The sequence below is a fragment of the Condylura cristata genome, unplaced genomic scaffold, assembly GCF_000260355.1.
Source record: "Condylura cristata isolate star-nosed mole 26May11 unplaced genomic scaffold, ConCri1.0 scaffold00026, whole genome shotgun sequence".
Taxonomy (NCBI): Eukaryota; Metazoa; Chordata; class Mammalia; order Eulipotyphla; family Talpidae; genus Condylura; species Condylura cristata.
The window spans coordinates 9,484,794-9,499,361 of NW_004567127.1; the positions used below are offsets into that span (position 1 = coordinate 9,484,794).

General features: G+C 39.5%; 1 protein-coding gene across 1 annotated transcript in view; it reads left to right on the plus strand.

The window, feature by feature from the left end:
• WDR47 (WD repeat domain 47) overlaps window positions 1–13,685 on the plus strand; it is a 27,854-nt gene extending 14,169 nt beyond the window's left edge. The window contains exons 7-13 of the mRNA XM_012730025.1: window positions 1,797–1,899; window positions 2,765–2,922; window positions 4,925–5,094; window positions 5,625–5,795; window positions 6,509–6,640; window positions 10,315–10,533; window positions 12,348–13,685. Of these exons, the coding sequence (XP_012585479.1) occupies window positions 1,797–1,899; window positions 2,765–2,922; window positions 4,925–5,094; window positions 5,625–5,795; window positions 6,509–6,640; window positions 10,315–10,533; window positions 12,348–12,490 (1,096 nt within the window). The 3' untranslated portion in view covers window positions 12,491–13,685. The remainder of the gene's footprint in view (window positions 1–1,796; window positions 1,900–2,764; window positions 2,923–4,924; window positions 5,095–5,624; window positions 5,796–6,508; window positions 6,641–10,314; window positions 10,534–12,347) is intronic.
• Window positions 13,686–14,568: the final 883 nt, after the last annotated feature.

A 14,568-nucleotide genomic window follows, 5' to 3' on the forward strand; every position in this document is an offset into this window, starting at 1 on the left:
ACCACCAAGGAGGGCCTTTCTTAGGAGTCTTACAAATAAAAGTTTTTTGAATTTATTAACTACCAATTTTTTTTCCTAATCTACCTTCATTTATCTATATTCTCTTCTACTAACTTCTAAATCTCTTTATATTTTTCTTTTTATTTTCTCACCACCACCAAGACATTCTATTTTTTATAAGCCATCTTACTCAGTGGTCATGAAGTTTGAGGCTTTGTCTTCTCCCTGACTTTCTTTTCTCTTGCTACCTTTCAGCAAATCTGTTTAATTCACAGACTTTTAGAGCACAACAGGTTTTGTAACATGAAGGGTTGATTACAGCAAGATAGTGTTGGCAACTCTTGCAACAACTATTGAATATCTTCTGTACTTAGTTTTCACTAGTCAAGGAAAGTTTTTTATCTTGCTAAACAAGTTTTTAATCTATGTACTAGGAGTAGTTAAGGATCATTTTCTTCATCTGTTCTTAATATTAAACACCTTACAGAGTAGTTCATTTAAAAATACAAAACTTGCTTTAGGCATTTGGATGGTCCTAGGAATTAACCATACAATCTAGCATCAAAAGCTGAGTCTTATACTTCAGGACACAAGTGCACTCAGTATTTTCTTCTTTAAAGTTTCTAAAATACTTATTTTGTATGCTTCCAAAATTAGGAGTCAGATTTTAAAATTTTTTTTAAGACTTATTTATTCATACAGAACTGGGGTACAGGAGGGTGAGAGGATTCACCAGAGACAGAGTGGGGAGCAGAACAGGCAGATTGACGAAGTACACTGCTGAGGGGAACAGAGGGCGGGTCAGGAGAGGTCTGCCACGCCATGTGGTCACCTCCAGGGCAGGCGGGGATCGAACTCATGCGGAAGTGGCTTTAGCTTCTTAGTGCTGTGCTTTAACCCGCTGCGCCACCAGGGAGGGCCTTAAAACTTTATTTTTATCAATGCATATTACACTAAGAGACTTATAATACCCATCTTATCCATGATTTCTATTTCTAGTAGGCTGCCATTTCAGTCCAGCTAACAGCTAGCTGTCTCTTTTGATCTATATTGCCACATTTCTGTTTAACCTGCTTTTACTACTACATCTATTATCCTTTAATCCCCTGCCAGGTAGATTTAGCTACTATGCACATCACCAACAACACACTTTTTCCCTTTTTTCCAGTATGTATTACTTTTTGTCTAAATCGGTATCCACACCATGGCCAGTTAAGTCATGTGATGCAACAGGAACACTTTTCCTCTCATACTGCTTTTTGTTTTTCCTGGGGACATGAACTCCCTCCGTGTTGGGTGTGTGTGTACAATATGTTTGTATGTTTAGTTTCCTGAATACCTATCACTAAAGGACAGATCCTTTGTCCTAACACTAATCTAGTGTTTTTAGTTCTTTTGATTTTAAAGTAATGGAAACATTACTTTATTGTGGCATCCTCAAATGTTAATCTCTGTTAGATTTTTCTCTGGGGCTAGATAACTTCCCTGAGAGCAACTCAGGTTCTTGCCTGAGATAGGATGAAGCATAAAACCAAGATTCTGGAACCAAGCAGGTGAAAGTGTTGGATATTTGACTTCAATTTGTGAACTTTGACTTTTGACTGAGTCTGCTTTTTAGAATGGCTTTTCAGCCCATCTTTATAACTGCTTGATATCAAGAACTTTTTAACAAATGGCTCCAGAGAAAAACTGACTGGAACCAGTGAGGGCATTTTGCAAAAAAAAAAAAAAAAAGATAAATATTAGAGATAGAGATTGAAAGGATAAATTTAACTTCTGTTTTGATGTTCAGAGTAAATGTCATTCTATTTCTGTTCATGCAGCTCATCCGAACATTCTGTCATTAAGCCACCTTTTGGAGATTCTTCAGGGATTCTATCAAGGTCCAGAGGGGAAGAGGTAATACTTTGTAATTTTTGCTAAGGAATTCTCAAGTTAAAGAACCATTTTTAGAAATAATCATTATCGTTATTAAATGCTGGTATTTATCTCCCAGCAGTCTTGAGTTTTCACTGGGCTAAATGAGAAGTTTATGTCAGAAAGCACGTGATAATCTTCATGTTATTGACCCGGTAGTGATCCTGGGGGTGACTTGGGACTGTGTACTACTCTCTGAAGCCAGTGGTTAATTTGCTCAGGTGTTAACTGATATCACTTTTGGGCTTCTCATTAAAGCTTTTTTTTTTTTTTGGTTTGGAACCAGACATCCTTCCTTAGTATTATACAGCTTCACTCCCTCTTAATTTTCCTAGTTCAAATTTTTGCCCCACAAACAAAGGCATTAGTTTAGATGTTCATGGAGGCAAAAGGTAGCATGAGTAAAGCTAACCATTTATGTGATAAGCACAGGAATAGTGTCCTGTGCACAAAGGAGTACTCCTTTGTCCTAACACTAATCTAGTGTTTTTAGTTCTTTTGTTTTTCGAGAAAAGCTTAAGTGTAGGTTTTTTAAGTAACATCTAGTTTTAAATGGCAACAAATTTTAAAAATGCATTGGAGGAGCAAATGTACTTAATTTGAGGCAATGCCATCAATTGTCATAGCATAGAAAAACTTGAATGTCTGAGCAATCTGCACTTTAAATTTAGTAATGAACGCAAAAGGCAGAAAATTGGGCTAACTTGGATTTCCACTTAAGAGAATATATGAGTATGTAATGTACATAAAGTGATACAAGGTAAATTATCCAGTTCAACTGAATTTAAAATAAAGATGAATTCTTTCCAATTCATTTTTATGGGATACATTCATATTCTTTTTACAGGATGACAAGTCAAAAAAACAATTTGTTTGTATTAATACTCTGGAAGACACACAAGCTGTTAGAGCAGTGGCTTTCCATCCAGGTGGTGGTTTATATGCTGTTGGCTCAAATTCAAAAACTCTGAGAGTATGTGCCTATCCGGAAGTTATTGATCCAAGGTAAGGATAGGTGTTTATACTTTTTTTTTTAAGAAAAAGACTTTGTGTACAAGAACTGGGTTGTAGGCCTGAGGTGCATGCGGCGGGTGGGGGTTTGTGAGAGGAGTCACCAGAGACAGAGTGGGGAGCAGAACAGGCAGATGGACTGAAATCCACTGCTGAGGGGAGCAGAGGGCGGGTCAGGAAAGGTCTGCTGAGGCATGTGGGCCAGTTCCCAGGCCAAGGGACTGAACTCCACCTGCAGTGGCTGTGGCTAGCTTCATAGTGCTGTGCTTTAACCCGTTGCACCACCAGGGAGGGCCCTATTGGTGTTCAGTTTTTTAGTTGAGTAGGAATATATGAAAAAGATTAGGCAGAATTTCAGATCAGAGTGGCAAATAGCAATAATTATGGAGGCAAAACCAATGATTTGTATTTTTAGGGTTAATCTGATCTTAATTGTTTCCCTTTTGTATTTCATATACTGGCATAAAAGTTCCATGACGTTTTGTAGGGAAACTGACTTGTGTTAAAATTAGTCCCTTTATTTAACAAATAACATTTTAAGTTCCTTTTATGTGCTAGGTATTATTCTAGGTTTGGAAGTGGTTGGGAGTAAAAAAGAACATATTCATTGACTTCATGGAGCTTCTGGTTTAGTGGAGACAATGGACATACAAATAAATTATGCATTGTGCTAAAAGTTTGGAAGAAAAAGTATTAGATACTATAAAAAGAGTAAAATGGGGTGATGAGAGGACTGCAGAGTCAGAGCAAAACCTCTTTGCAATGAGGTATTAAAGCTGAGATCTGAGGATGAATAGACCCCTCCCCCCACCTCCATGTGAAGAGTTAAAAACAGAGGGAGCAGAAGCTTTGTGGGGAACTGCAATATGTCCGTGAGCTGGAGTGTGTGAGAAACAGACATGAATAAATTAGCAGAGCTTTATAGCCATTTTGGAATTTATCCTGAGTGTAGTGGGAAGCTGCTGAAAGTTTTAAGTAGAGCAGTGTTGTGATCTAAATATATCTTGAGACCATCACTCTGACTCTGGGTCCAGTCTTAATGCACGTGGATCCATAAAAAAGGTAAGAAGCTGCTATCATTGATGGCTAGTGTGACTGCAGAGGCAAGAGAGCAAAATGGGTAGAGGTAAAATTTATGTAAAGAAAGAATTAGTGGGCACTAGCAGTGACTTGACTGCAGTTAAAACAATCTTTTGACCTGATGTAGATCAGTAGTAAATATCTACAAGGTATTAGAGATTTGTCAGTCTTTCTTTTTCTTTTTTTGTTTTTTTAAGATTTATTTGTACATACAGAACTGGGGTACAGGCCAGAGGCTCAGGGGCAGTGAGAGGCTTCACCAGGTACAGAGTGGGGAGCAGAACCGGCAGATCATCGAAGTACACTGCTGAGGGGAGCAGCGGGCGGGTCAGGAGAGGTCTGACACGCCATGTGGTCACCTCCGGGGCAGGCGGGGATCGAACTCATGCAGAAGTGGCTTTAGCTTCTCAGTGCTGTGCTTTAACCCGCTGCGCCACCAGGGAGGGCCTATCAGTCTTTCTTATTAATAAAGTTTCTTAAAAATTTTTTAACTCTGGACACATCTTTTGCCTCCTTATTTTTCATCTGTCCTTTACCTCCTCTCACTTTAGGTAGTTACTCATAATGATTATTAAATGTGTGTTGAGCTTTTTGAATTTGGTAGCATTACTAGCTCTCTTTAAAAATTCATTTCCTTTGGTTTCTCATTTAAAATCTGAAAAATATGTGAAATGGAAACTTTTAAAAGTATCCTGTTCCCTGAACAGGTCTGAAATGAGAGGTTAATATGATGATGATTTATGGTTTTACTTTTGTATTTTTAAAATGCTATGAATTTGTTTATCCTAAGAGTTTGAAATTGTTGTTAACCTGTTGTCTGGTATCTGTTTTCTCCCTCAAGAACCACCAGAATTTCATATTCATTAACTTTGGCGAACAAAAAATGGAAATATCTTTCTGTAATTTTTCTTTGTAGTGCACATGACATCCCTAAGCAACCAGTGGTGCGTTTTAAAAGGAATAAACACCATAAAGGATCCATTTACTGCGTGGCCTGGAGTCCTTGTGGGCAGTTACTAGCAACAGGATCAAATGACAAATACGTCAAAGTGTTGCCCTTCAATGCAGAGACCTGTAACGCCACAGGTAGGGGCTGTGTGTGTGAGCAGCCACTGGTGGCGCATGCGTTAGGCGTGCCTCATGTGGGCTCTTGACAGCTCTCTGTTTCTTCATTAAGATCTAGGAATATAGCATGAAGGAGAAATTTGGGGCATTGAAATTGCTTAGTCACATTCAAGAGTCATTATTCTTTTTTAGTAAGTTTTTACAGGCGGCAAGGTGGTTTCTAGTCCTTAGAAAATTAGCTTTAAAGAAAATACTTTTTAAATAACCACCAGAATTTTTAATGCATATTTTGTAAAGAGAATCTATATGCTCTTTTATTTTCTTTGAGATGGAATACAAGAAAGTAAATCTACAGATAGCTGTTTTGGGAATGGTGATAACTGAATAGGGGTTTCTTGAAGTCCTTGGCTCAGTAAAATGAAGTGAGCCCATACCACTCTGCCTTTATGCTTGGTCATGTTTGAGGCAGTTTAGAAATTTCAAATGATCACATGAAATTGAGCAGCATTTTTTTTTTTTTTTTTTTTTTTTAATTCTTACTGCTGTTTCAGGACCGGATCTGGAATTTAGCATGCATGATGGGACAATTAGAGACTTGGCATTCATGGAAGGCCCGGAAAGTGGTGGAGCTATTTTAATAAGTGCTGGAGCAGGGGACTGTAACATTTATACAACTGACTGTCAGCGAGGACAGGGCCTCCATGCTCTGAGCGGGCACACCGGTACGTGGCAGCAGTCTCGGAGGCTGCTTTCTTGTGCCTTCATCATCCCTCCTCCTGGATGACCTCCCCCCTCAGGTGCCATTTTCACTAAGGGCTACACTTCATCAAAAGGGACTTAACAAGACAGGGAATTTTTATTTCAAAAATGGAAATTGTGAACTTCTGATAGCAACACAGTAATGATAGCTAATGTTTTCCAAGTTGCTGACATTTTTATTTATAGATATAATTCCTTAATTTCATCATCACAACAGTCTTATGAGGCAGGAAGTTTTATCTCCATCTTATACATGAAAAAAGTGAAACTTGAGTGTGAGAAGTGATTTATGTCATATTATAGATCAGTGTGGTAAATCTGAGATAGGACCCTATGTCTGCCTCTTCCAAAGCTGGCAATATGACTCCATAATTCTGTGCTTCCTTTGAGGAAAATTTGCCATAACTTCAAATGATAAATTTATTTTTTCCATACTATGATGTTTGGAAATACTGAGACACTAAATAAAGAGTGTTCAGTATGACTTTGAGGTATGTTTTACTGAATTTTGATTTCTTCAAAATTGTCAACATGGATGTATGCAGGAGATCTACCAATTTGACTTAATATTTGATAGCCAGACCTTCGAATGCCTGGTAATAAGGAGCATTTAGCTTCGAATGTGTTAGAGACCAGTATTGTTCCATTTTATAACTGAGGATGTGGTATTTCACAGGACATATTTTAGCACTTTATACCTGGAGTGGCTGGATGATTGCATCTGGGTCTCAAGATAAGACCGTTAGATTCTGGGACCTTCGAGTACCAAGTTGTGTTCGTGTTGTTGGTACAACCTTCCATGGAACTGGTAAGTTTTCCTAGAATTTAAATGAGAAAGAAACTTTTTATATTGCCCCTAACCTACTTCTTTTCTCCTACAGAATATATGTTAAAAGGAATAGGAACAACAACAAAAAAAATGAACACTTGGTACTTTGTTGATTATGTTAATTTCTTAACTTTTCCCAGCACTCTTTATCTCTTCTAGTGGCCTTTTCATTGCCTGCATTTCTTCTATTTCCTTTTTTAATGTCTCATTTTCTTTCTTAAGTTCGCTGATTACTTGTCTCATATTTTTTTCATTTGTTTCATTCGTTTCCTTCAACTCCTGGATGGCTTGCCTCATTTCATTTTGTTTGTTTATCATGATGATTCTGAATTCTTTATCTGGTAGGTTGAACAGTTCTTCTATTTCTTTGGTGTTTTCTGTTGACTGATCTTTTTGTGTTGAATTTTCCCCCTGTGGACTTGCTTGAATATTTGTTTGTCTTCTTTTCCCTGTTGTGTATTTTCTAATACTTTCTATTCGCTGAGATACGGTGTTGCTACTGTTGGCCGGCATTTTTTTTTCTTGGATGTTCTTTCTGGAATACCTGTGGGACTTCCAGACACTTCAGTTGTGGAGGGTATTCTGGGTTGTGTTGTTTTTCCCAGCCCCCACTGTGTGTAATTGTGTCTGTTGTCTCAGCTGGTAACAGTCCGGGGACTCTTGTGTTGTTCAGCCTCTTCTAGTAAGGTGGAAGGTGTCTGTTGATCTTTGTAGCCTTCAGATGTCCCAGGTTCCCTCTATGCTTGGTGTGCCCGTGGTGGTTATGATGAATTAGAAGTGTTGTAGGTCTCCCTGGAGCTGGGCCTTTGGTTGAGTTGGTGGCTGGCTTTGTTTACACTCTAAGTACTGTGAGCTTTTCTGGCTCCCAAGTCTTCAGCCTCTGTTGTGGGGGTGGGATCTCCCCCTCCCCACAGGAGTGCAGGGGAGTGCCAGAGGGCTGAAATCCTCCCAGCTGAGCAGGCTGCCAGTCCTCCCTTTGAGCTTTCAGGGCTCTTTTTGTTTAGTTCAAATAGTCCTCCCTGAGCAGTGCCTCCCACCTGCCGGAGGTCCTTTCACAGAGCCCAGCTGTATCTCTAACTCCAGGGTTTTACCACAGTTTTTGTGGGTAGATGTGGTAAGCAGGTAGACCCCTGAGCAAGTCTCCCCATTTGAGGCACTTCCTAGGGCCTCTCTATGTTGAATGTGCCCATGCAAGATTGCTGCATTGTCCTAGGGTTGGGCCTGTGGTTGGTTCCCGCCCCCCGCAGCAGCTTGGGTTCCACTCACCTAGCTGTGTTGTCTCAGTTTATATCCAGGGCTTTGTCGGGGCTGTTGGGGCAAAGGTCAGCAACAGGTCTGCAGCGGTCCAGGCGCCTAGATTTTTAAAGGAGCTGAAAGAGCAGGAAGCCGCTGGCGTTCCGGGATCAGGTCCTGCCTGTGCGGCTTCCCTTGTGGGAACTCCCCAATTGCCGGTTCTCCCTCTGTTATTTTTCCTTCTAGTGAGTCCAGGGTGTTCTCATTTGGGTTGAAACTAGTAGCATGAAAGTCTATAGTCCGATTTTATATAATCCCGTGCGAGTTTGGATGTAGTCCTCTCGGGTCTTTATTCTGCCGCTATCTTGCCGTTTCCCGAGCTGGTCGAGCTGATCAGCGGCTTTGCAGGGCGCCCAGGTGCTCGGGATCGGGTTGGCAGTCTCAGCGGTTTTTCCCTCACCCAGGTATTGAGGATCAGATTTGCAGTTTTTCCACAGCCTGGGCTCCACTCACTGAGCTGAGCCGTCCAGCTTTACCTCCAGGGTTTAGTGTGGGGCAAAGCCGCTCCTGCAGCCCGTAGAATTTCCAGGCGCCTGGGATTTCCCGCCGATTTCCCCTCAGTTATCTACCTTCTAGCGAGTCCAGGTGTTTTCGTTTGGGTTGAAACTTGCAGTAAGTAAGTCTATAGTCCGTTTTCAGTCCTCAATTCCTATGCAAGCCTGGACACAGTGATCTCAGTGTCTTTACCCTGCCGCCATCTTCCGGAAGTCCGATTATGTTAATTTCTTTGACAATATCTTTATGTGATTTTATTTGTAAAAATGATAGTTTAGGGGACCAAAGACCAGTGACATTAGATATTTTGCCCCAAATTATTCTGGTAGTAGGGCCATTTTAAAACTCAGACCTTTAAAAGACATTTTTTTAAATGTATGCACATGGTTAAAAATGGAAATGGAACAAAGAGAGTATACTATTTTCCTTCCAGTCCTATTCTTTGTGTTTATCCAAAGGACTAGGTCTTTGTTTATTCTTCTGGAAATACTGTGTAAATATAGCACCCAAAAGTTTACATATATCATAAGCTCCCTTCTTCTTTAACCATACCAACACAAAAATGGTAGCACATAAATGTCTTGCTTTTTTAAGTTAACACATCTTGAATTGTTTCATGTAGATTGAGACTACAGAGTAACAGTTTTTGCTGTCGCCTTTATTTTAGACTCTTTTTATAGTCTCTGTGGTTTCTAACAGCAATTCTTTGGCATTATTTCAAGTGCTAGGGCCTGCTTTATATTCCTAACTTTTGGAGGGTTGTTATTTATTTATGCATTCAAGAACTGGGGTGTAGGCTAGAGGTGTGGGTGGTGTGGGGGGTGAGAGTGTTCACCAGAGACAGAGTGGGGAGCAGAACAGGCGGATGTGCTGAAACACAATGCTGAGCGGAGCAGCGGGTGAGACAGCAGAGCCTGCCACCCCACGTGCGCCACCTGCCTGGCCGGGAATCAAACTTACGCTGCTGTGGCTGCGGTAGCTTCATAGTGCTGTGCTTTAACCTGTTGCACCACCAGGGAGGGCCCATATTAGCCTCCTTGTTTTTTCAATCAAAATTTCAAACTAATAAGATATGTTTGAAATACAAGTAATAAAATTTCAAAATAATATGTCTGTGTCATACATATAACTCCCTGTCCCTCCCATTTATATTGTTAAATGTTTTTCAGGATCTAACTGATGTCCCTTTTCTGAGAAGTCTTCCCAGGACACTTTGGTCTAGAGTATTGTTCTGCAACTTTATTTTTGTTATTGCCCATACTAAGGAGAAAAGCTATGTTAAATATTTTCTTAATAAGAGGAATTAAATACTTACAAGGAATAAGATTTTGGGGGGAGGGGATGGGATATAGCTTTGGAGGGCTATAAAACACTATTGATTTTTAGAGATTTTTTTCATCTCTTAACAAGCATTTCATGCTCTTTGGGGCATTACTGTTTGAAAATACATGGTCTGGAGTTGGGGCTCCAGCCTGTGCATTCAGCTTATAATCTGTTGTATTCCTGTTGGTATTAAATTGTATTGCTTTGAGACATTTCCTATACCGTGTCCTAAAACCTATTTTTTAATTTAACTTATTATCCCCCTACTAAACTCTTAAGTTGCATATGGGAGTTTTGTGGACAGCAGTGAAAGCTCTATTATGCTGTCCCAGTCGTCTTTTTCTTATTACTCACAGAATCTTGCTTCATACCTTGCCCCTAAATAGGACACAAGTGTTTGTTGATTGACATCAGTTTGAATTCTTCTGTGATTATAAGCTATGTTAAATCCTTGGTATATGGTTCAGCAAATGTAATGAGCTGTTGAGTTAATAAGCTGTATTGACTTTTCCATATTGAAACTTCCATTTCTCCTGCTGTAGGCAGTGCAGTGGCATCTGTAGCTGTAGACCCCAGTGGCCGTCTTTTAGCCACAGGACAAGAAGATTCTAGCTGCATGCTGTATGATATAAGAGGAGGGCGAATGGTGCAGAGCTACCACCCTCACTCCAGTGATGTTCGCTCTGTTCGGTTCTCCCCTGGAGCTCACTACTTACTAACAGGATCCTATGACATGAAAATCAAGGTGACAAACCTACAAGGTGATTGACATTGACCTGCTTCCTTGTTTTCAGTCCCTGCTGTTCAGTTTAGAGTCTTTCTTTTTTGTTAATCTGTTATCACTGACTATCCAACATTTTTGAATTTTAGTCTTATAGTCTTTTCTGGGCAATTTACTGTTACTATATAGAGACAAATTGTAGCAAATTATTAAATTAACTGAGGTTTAAAAAATGGACCCTTTTTAAAATATTAGGTTTTTCAGATGTTTAAAAGAATCAACGTCTGTTGTACTGAACTATGCTGTGTTCAGTAGTGGCAGATGCTGAAGTGGGTGTTTACCCGCTCCTGTTTGCCTCTGCTTTAGAACACTTAGTGACTTTGTGTGATTAGTTAAGAATTCATTAAACAAATATCTAGGGATAGAAAGATGACTAAGACAGGTAACTACTCCTTGATGGAACTTACATTTTACAGATGGATAAAAAGTAAACCAGTAAATGATATAATTTTAGCTATTGGCAAATGGTCTTAAAAAACTAGCTGAGAACTAGGGTAGGGAGGAAGTTTTAGGTGGGATAGAGTAGTTCTCACCAGGGAAGTGCTGTTGCAAAGAGACTTAAATAATGAGAAGGAGGGAGCCACTCTAGGACTTCAGAAACCATAGAAAGCATGAAGGTGCTGAGGCCGCGTGAATTTTCCCTGTGAGCCTACACTGCAGGAAGCTAGTGTGACTGGGACCTGGGGAACCTGGGAAAGAGAAGAGCTTATTAGCTAGAGTCAGGGCCATATAGGTATTTTAAAGAGCATAATGGCAATCCTTTGAAATATTTAAAAGAGGGAGTGATATGATCTGAATTACATTTCCTTTTGGGTTGCTGGGCCCAATTTCCAATGTAGGGAGGCATATGTGTGTTCCCCACACATAAATAAACAATTCTCCAAATACCAGTTGGGTATTCTACAGCTCAACTCAGTTCTGGCATTTCTGCCCAGAAATAGTCATGTTCACAGGCAGAGTGTTCAGTCCTTCAATGTAGTATCTACCCCATCCCATTTAGATGCTGATTTCAAAACAGATTGATACCAGTGTTACTGAACAACTTGTCTGTAAATCAGTTTCCCCAAAACCCCTTCCTTGGGTTCTATTAATTTGCTTCACCAGCTCACAGAATCCAGATTTTATTTATTAGAACAAGTTTTTATGAAAGGATATAATTCAGGAACAGCCAGGTAGGGTGATGTTTGTAGGAAGGGCATGTGCTTTTCATGCCTTCTCCAGGGGTCTTCCATTCTCCCCAATCTCCATATGTTCACTGGCCTGGAAGCTCCCTGAACTCTGACCTTTTGGGTTTTTATGGAGGCTTCATTACTCAGACATGACTGATGAACTCTTTGACCATGATGAACTCATATGCCAGAAATAGAGCCAAATAGATATTTCTTACTATAAATCACATATTTTAAAAAGACAGTTTTAAGTTTTGTAAGGAAGCTAGATTATGTCAGTGAAGATGCTATTGGAACAGTTCAGGGGAGACATGATGGTGGCTTTCTCTGGGATGGTAGAGGTTTGGAGGTAATAAATGACTTAATTCAGGGGGACGGCAACTGTAACAGGCCTGAGAGAACTGCAGGTGAGGCGCCAAAATGTCTAAGGCCGCTGCCTGTATGTTATGGGATAGTACTGGCACGACGGGTATTCAGTGGCCTATCCCACCTTAAGCCTTTCTGTGTATTACCTTCATACGGCTGAGGAGTTTTCGTACTGTAATGTTCTAATAGGCAGTTTGAGAACTCTATACAGATACTTATTTTGTGTTGTAAATCAATATCTCTTTTTCTTTTAATTTAGGAGACCTCACTAAGCAGCTTCCCATCATGGTGGTGGGGGAGCACAAGGACAAAGTGATTCAGTGCCGGTGGCACACCCAGGACCTGTCCTTCCTGTCATCCTCCGCAGACAGAACTGTAACCCTCTGGACTTACAGTGGCTAGAGTGCACCCAGTGTCTCCATGCAGTGAAAGCACAGAGACTTAAAGACTGCTGGGTTATGGAAGTCACAGATTTGAAGAACATAGACCGACCAAGGAAGTGGCTTAGCAGGAGGCGGCCCCTCTTCCCATGTTCCCTTTGATAGGAGGTGTTGGGTGCTGGTGTTCTGCGTGCTTTCAGTCTTCCCTGTGAGCTCGTGCTGCTGTGACCTGCTATGTGTAGTCTTGTTGCCAAAGTCCACAGAAGAGCTCGTATATTGTCAATGTGCACTCCAAGGTCAAGGTGGACGATGTGTTTACGGTTTAGTATTAAATGCATTCCTTGGTCTTTGCCTAAATAACAGTTTTGTATACACATTGAACTTTGAACTCTAAGCATATTATTACAATGTAATGCAGCCAAGTTCTACACAAATTAGACATAGGTGTTCAGAAATGACTTTTGCTTTTCTCACAATCCCATGATATTGTACCATTTGTCAGCTAGAGGTCAGAATTTTATATATCTCAAAAGTTATATGGTTTTTACTACGGATCATTATGGAGTTAAAGATGAAAGGAAAACTGCTTCTTAGTTCATCATGTGATACAGGCCTTTTTTCCAAAAACCAGGGATATAATTATTATTTTGTTCATTTTTTTGTTTGTTTCAGGGTTAAAAGGTAAATGCATTTGCTTCAGAAATTCGCTAATTTCAGTTTTTTGAATGCAACAAGATACCTCCCTCCTAAACTGTACTGTAGTGGCAGAGCGGCAGCCTTGTGATGTGATGCAACACTTGATGGTACAGTGAACTTCCTGGCTAGCATTTCTCCTCTTACAATGAAAAATTTTACCATAGACTGTAGCATGGCTTGAAATGCTATGTCTGCATGATAATTAAAAATGAAAAATTTAAACTTTGCACTCCAAAAGCTTATTTGGATTTTTTTTTGCACTGTTTTATGTAATGCAGAATAATTTTATTTCTACGGCATTGTAGATCCTAACATTTATGTATCTTATTTTCATATTGTACAGTAATTTTACTTTAAGTTATTAAATAGGCTATTTTATTTATTTCAAATGCAGTTGAGTTGGTTTCTAATTTTTGAACTGTCTGTGCACTGTATGTAGCAAGCATTTTTAACCTATTGTATACAAGTGGAAAGGGTATTAGAAGTGTAACTGTGCTGTTATTTCAATAAAGACCTCTTGACACCTATTACTGTTCCTTTCCCTAAGTGTCTGTGGCTTATTTTAGAGTTGTTTTTTTTTTTCTTCAGCTTAGTTGGAGGTAGTGTGGTCCAATGGATGAAACCCATAGTCAGTTTGTTTTTTCCTAAAGTTCTTCCATAACTTATTTTTTTAAACCCTTGGCAATGGCATAACTTTTGTGTGTCTTCTGTCCTTTCATTTGTGATCCAGACCTTTGTATTCTGAATATGTTGTCAAAGTTGATTCATGAAAACCCAACAAAACTATAAATCATAACTTAGATTACAAGCTAAATATGTTAAATGGAGAAAAATGGAAAAAATACAATTAACTTGTGGATATTTAATAGGTACATAGGTTTTCTACCTATCAGTCATGCAGAAGGGAATTCTGCTAAAAATAGATTAGTCTTTTCTCAGTTTATTTGCATGCTTAGTTTCACACATCTTAAATGTGACAATACTTCATTAGTCTTAATTTTAAAACTGGGAAAAGGGTAATTTCTTGATATAAATCAGCTCAACTTCATCATGAAAATATTTGTAAAATTATGTATTTCACCTTCACTATAGGGGAAAACTTCAAGATCATTCTAGGTATGGTGTATGAATTCACTGTGCAATGCATCAGCTAATAAGTACTGTTTACATATGTCCTTCTACTCCCAAGCTTCCACACTGCCTTCTGCATGGAGGGAAACATACTTCAAGGTTGATGAGAAATAAGAGAAGTGAAGTATTTCTACATTCTCTGAGCCCTACTCAATTAGGGCCCAGGGAAGGAGAATGGAGAGGAGAGGTGCAGAGGTTCTTAACTCTTCCCCAGCAGAAGTTTTAGAGGTCTGATGTAAAAAGATTTCTGAGTAATTTCTAAAGCTTGTAAGA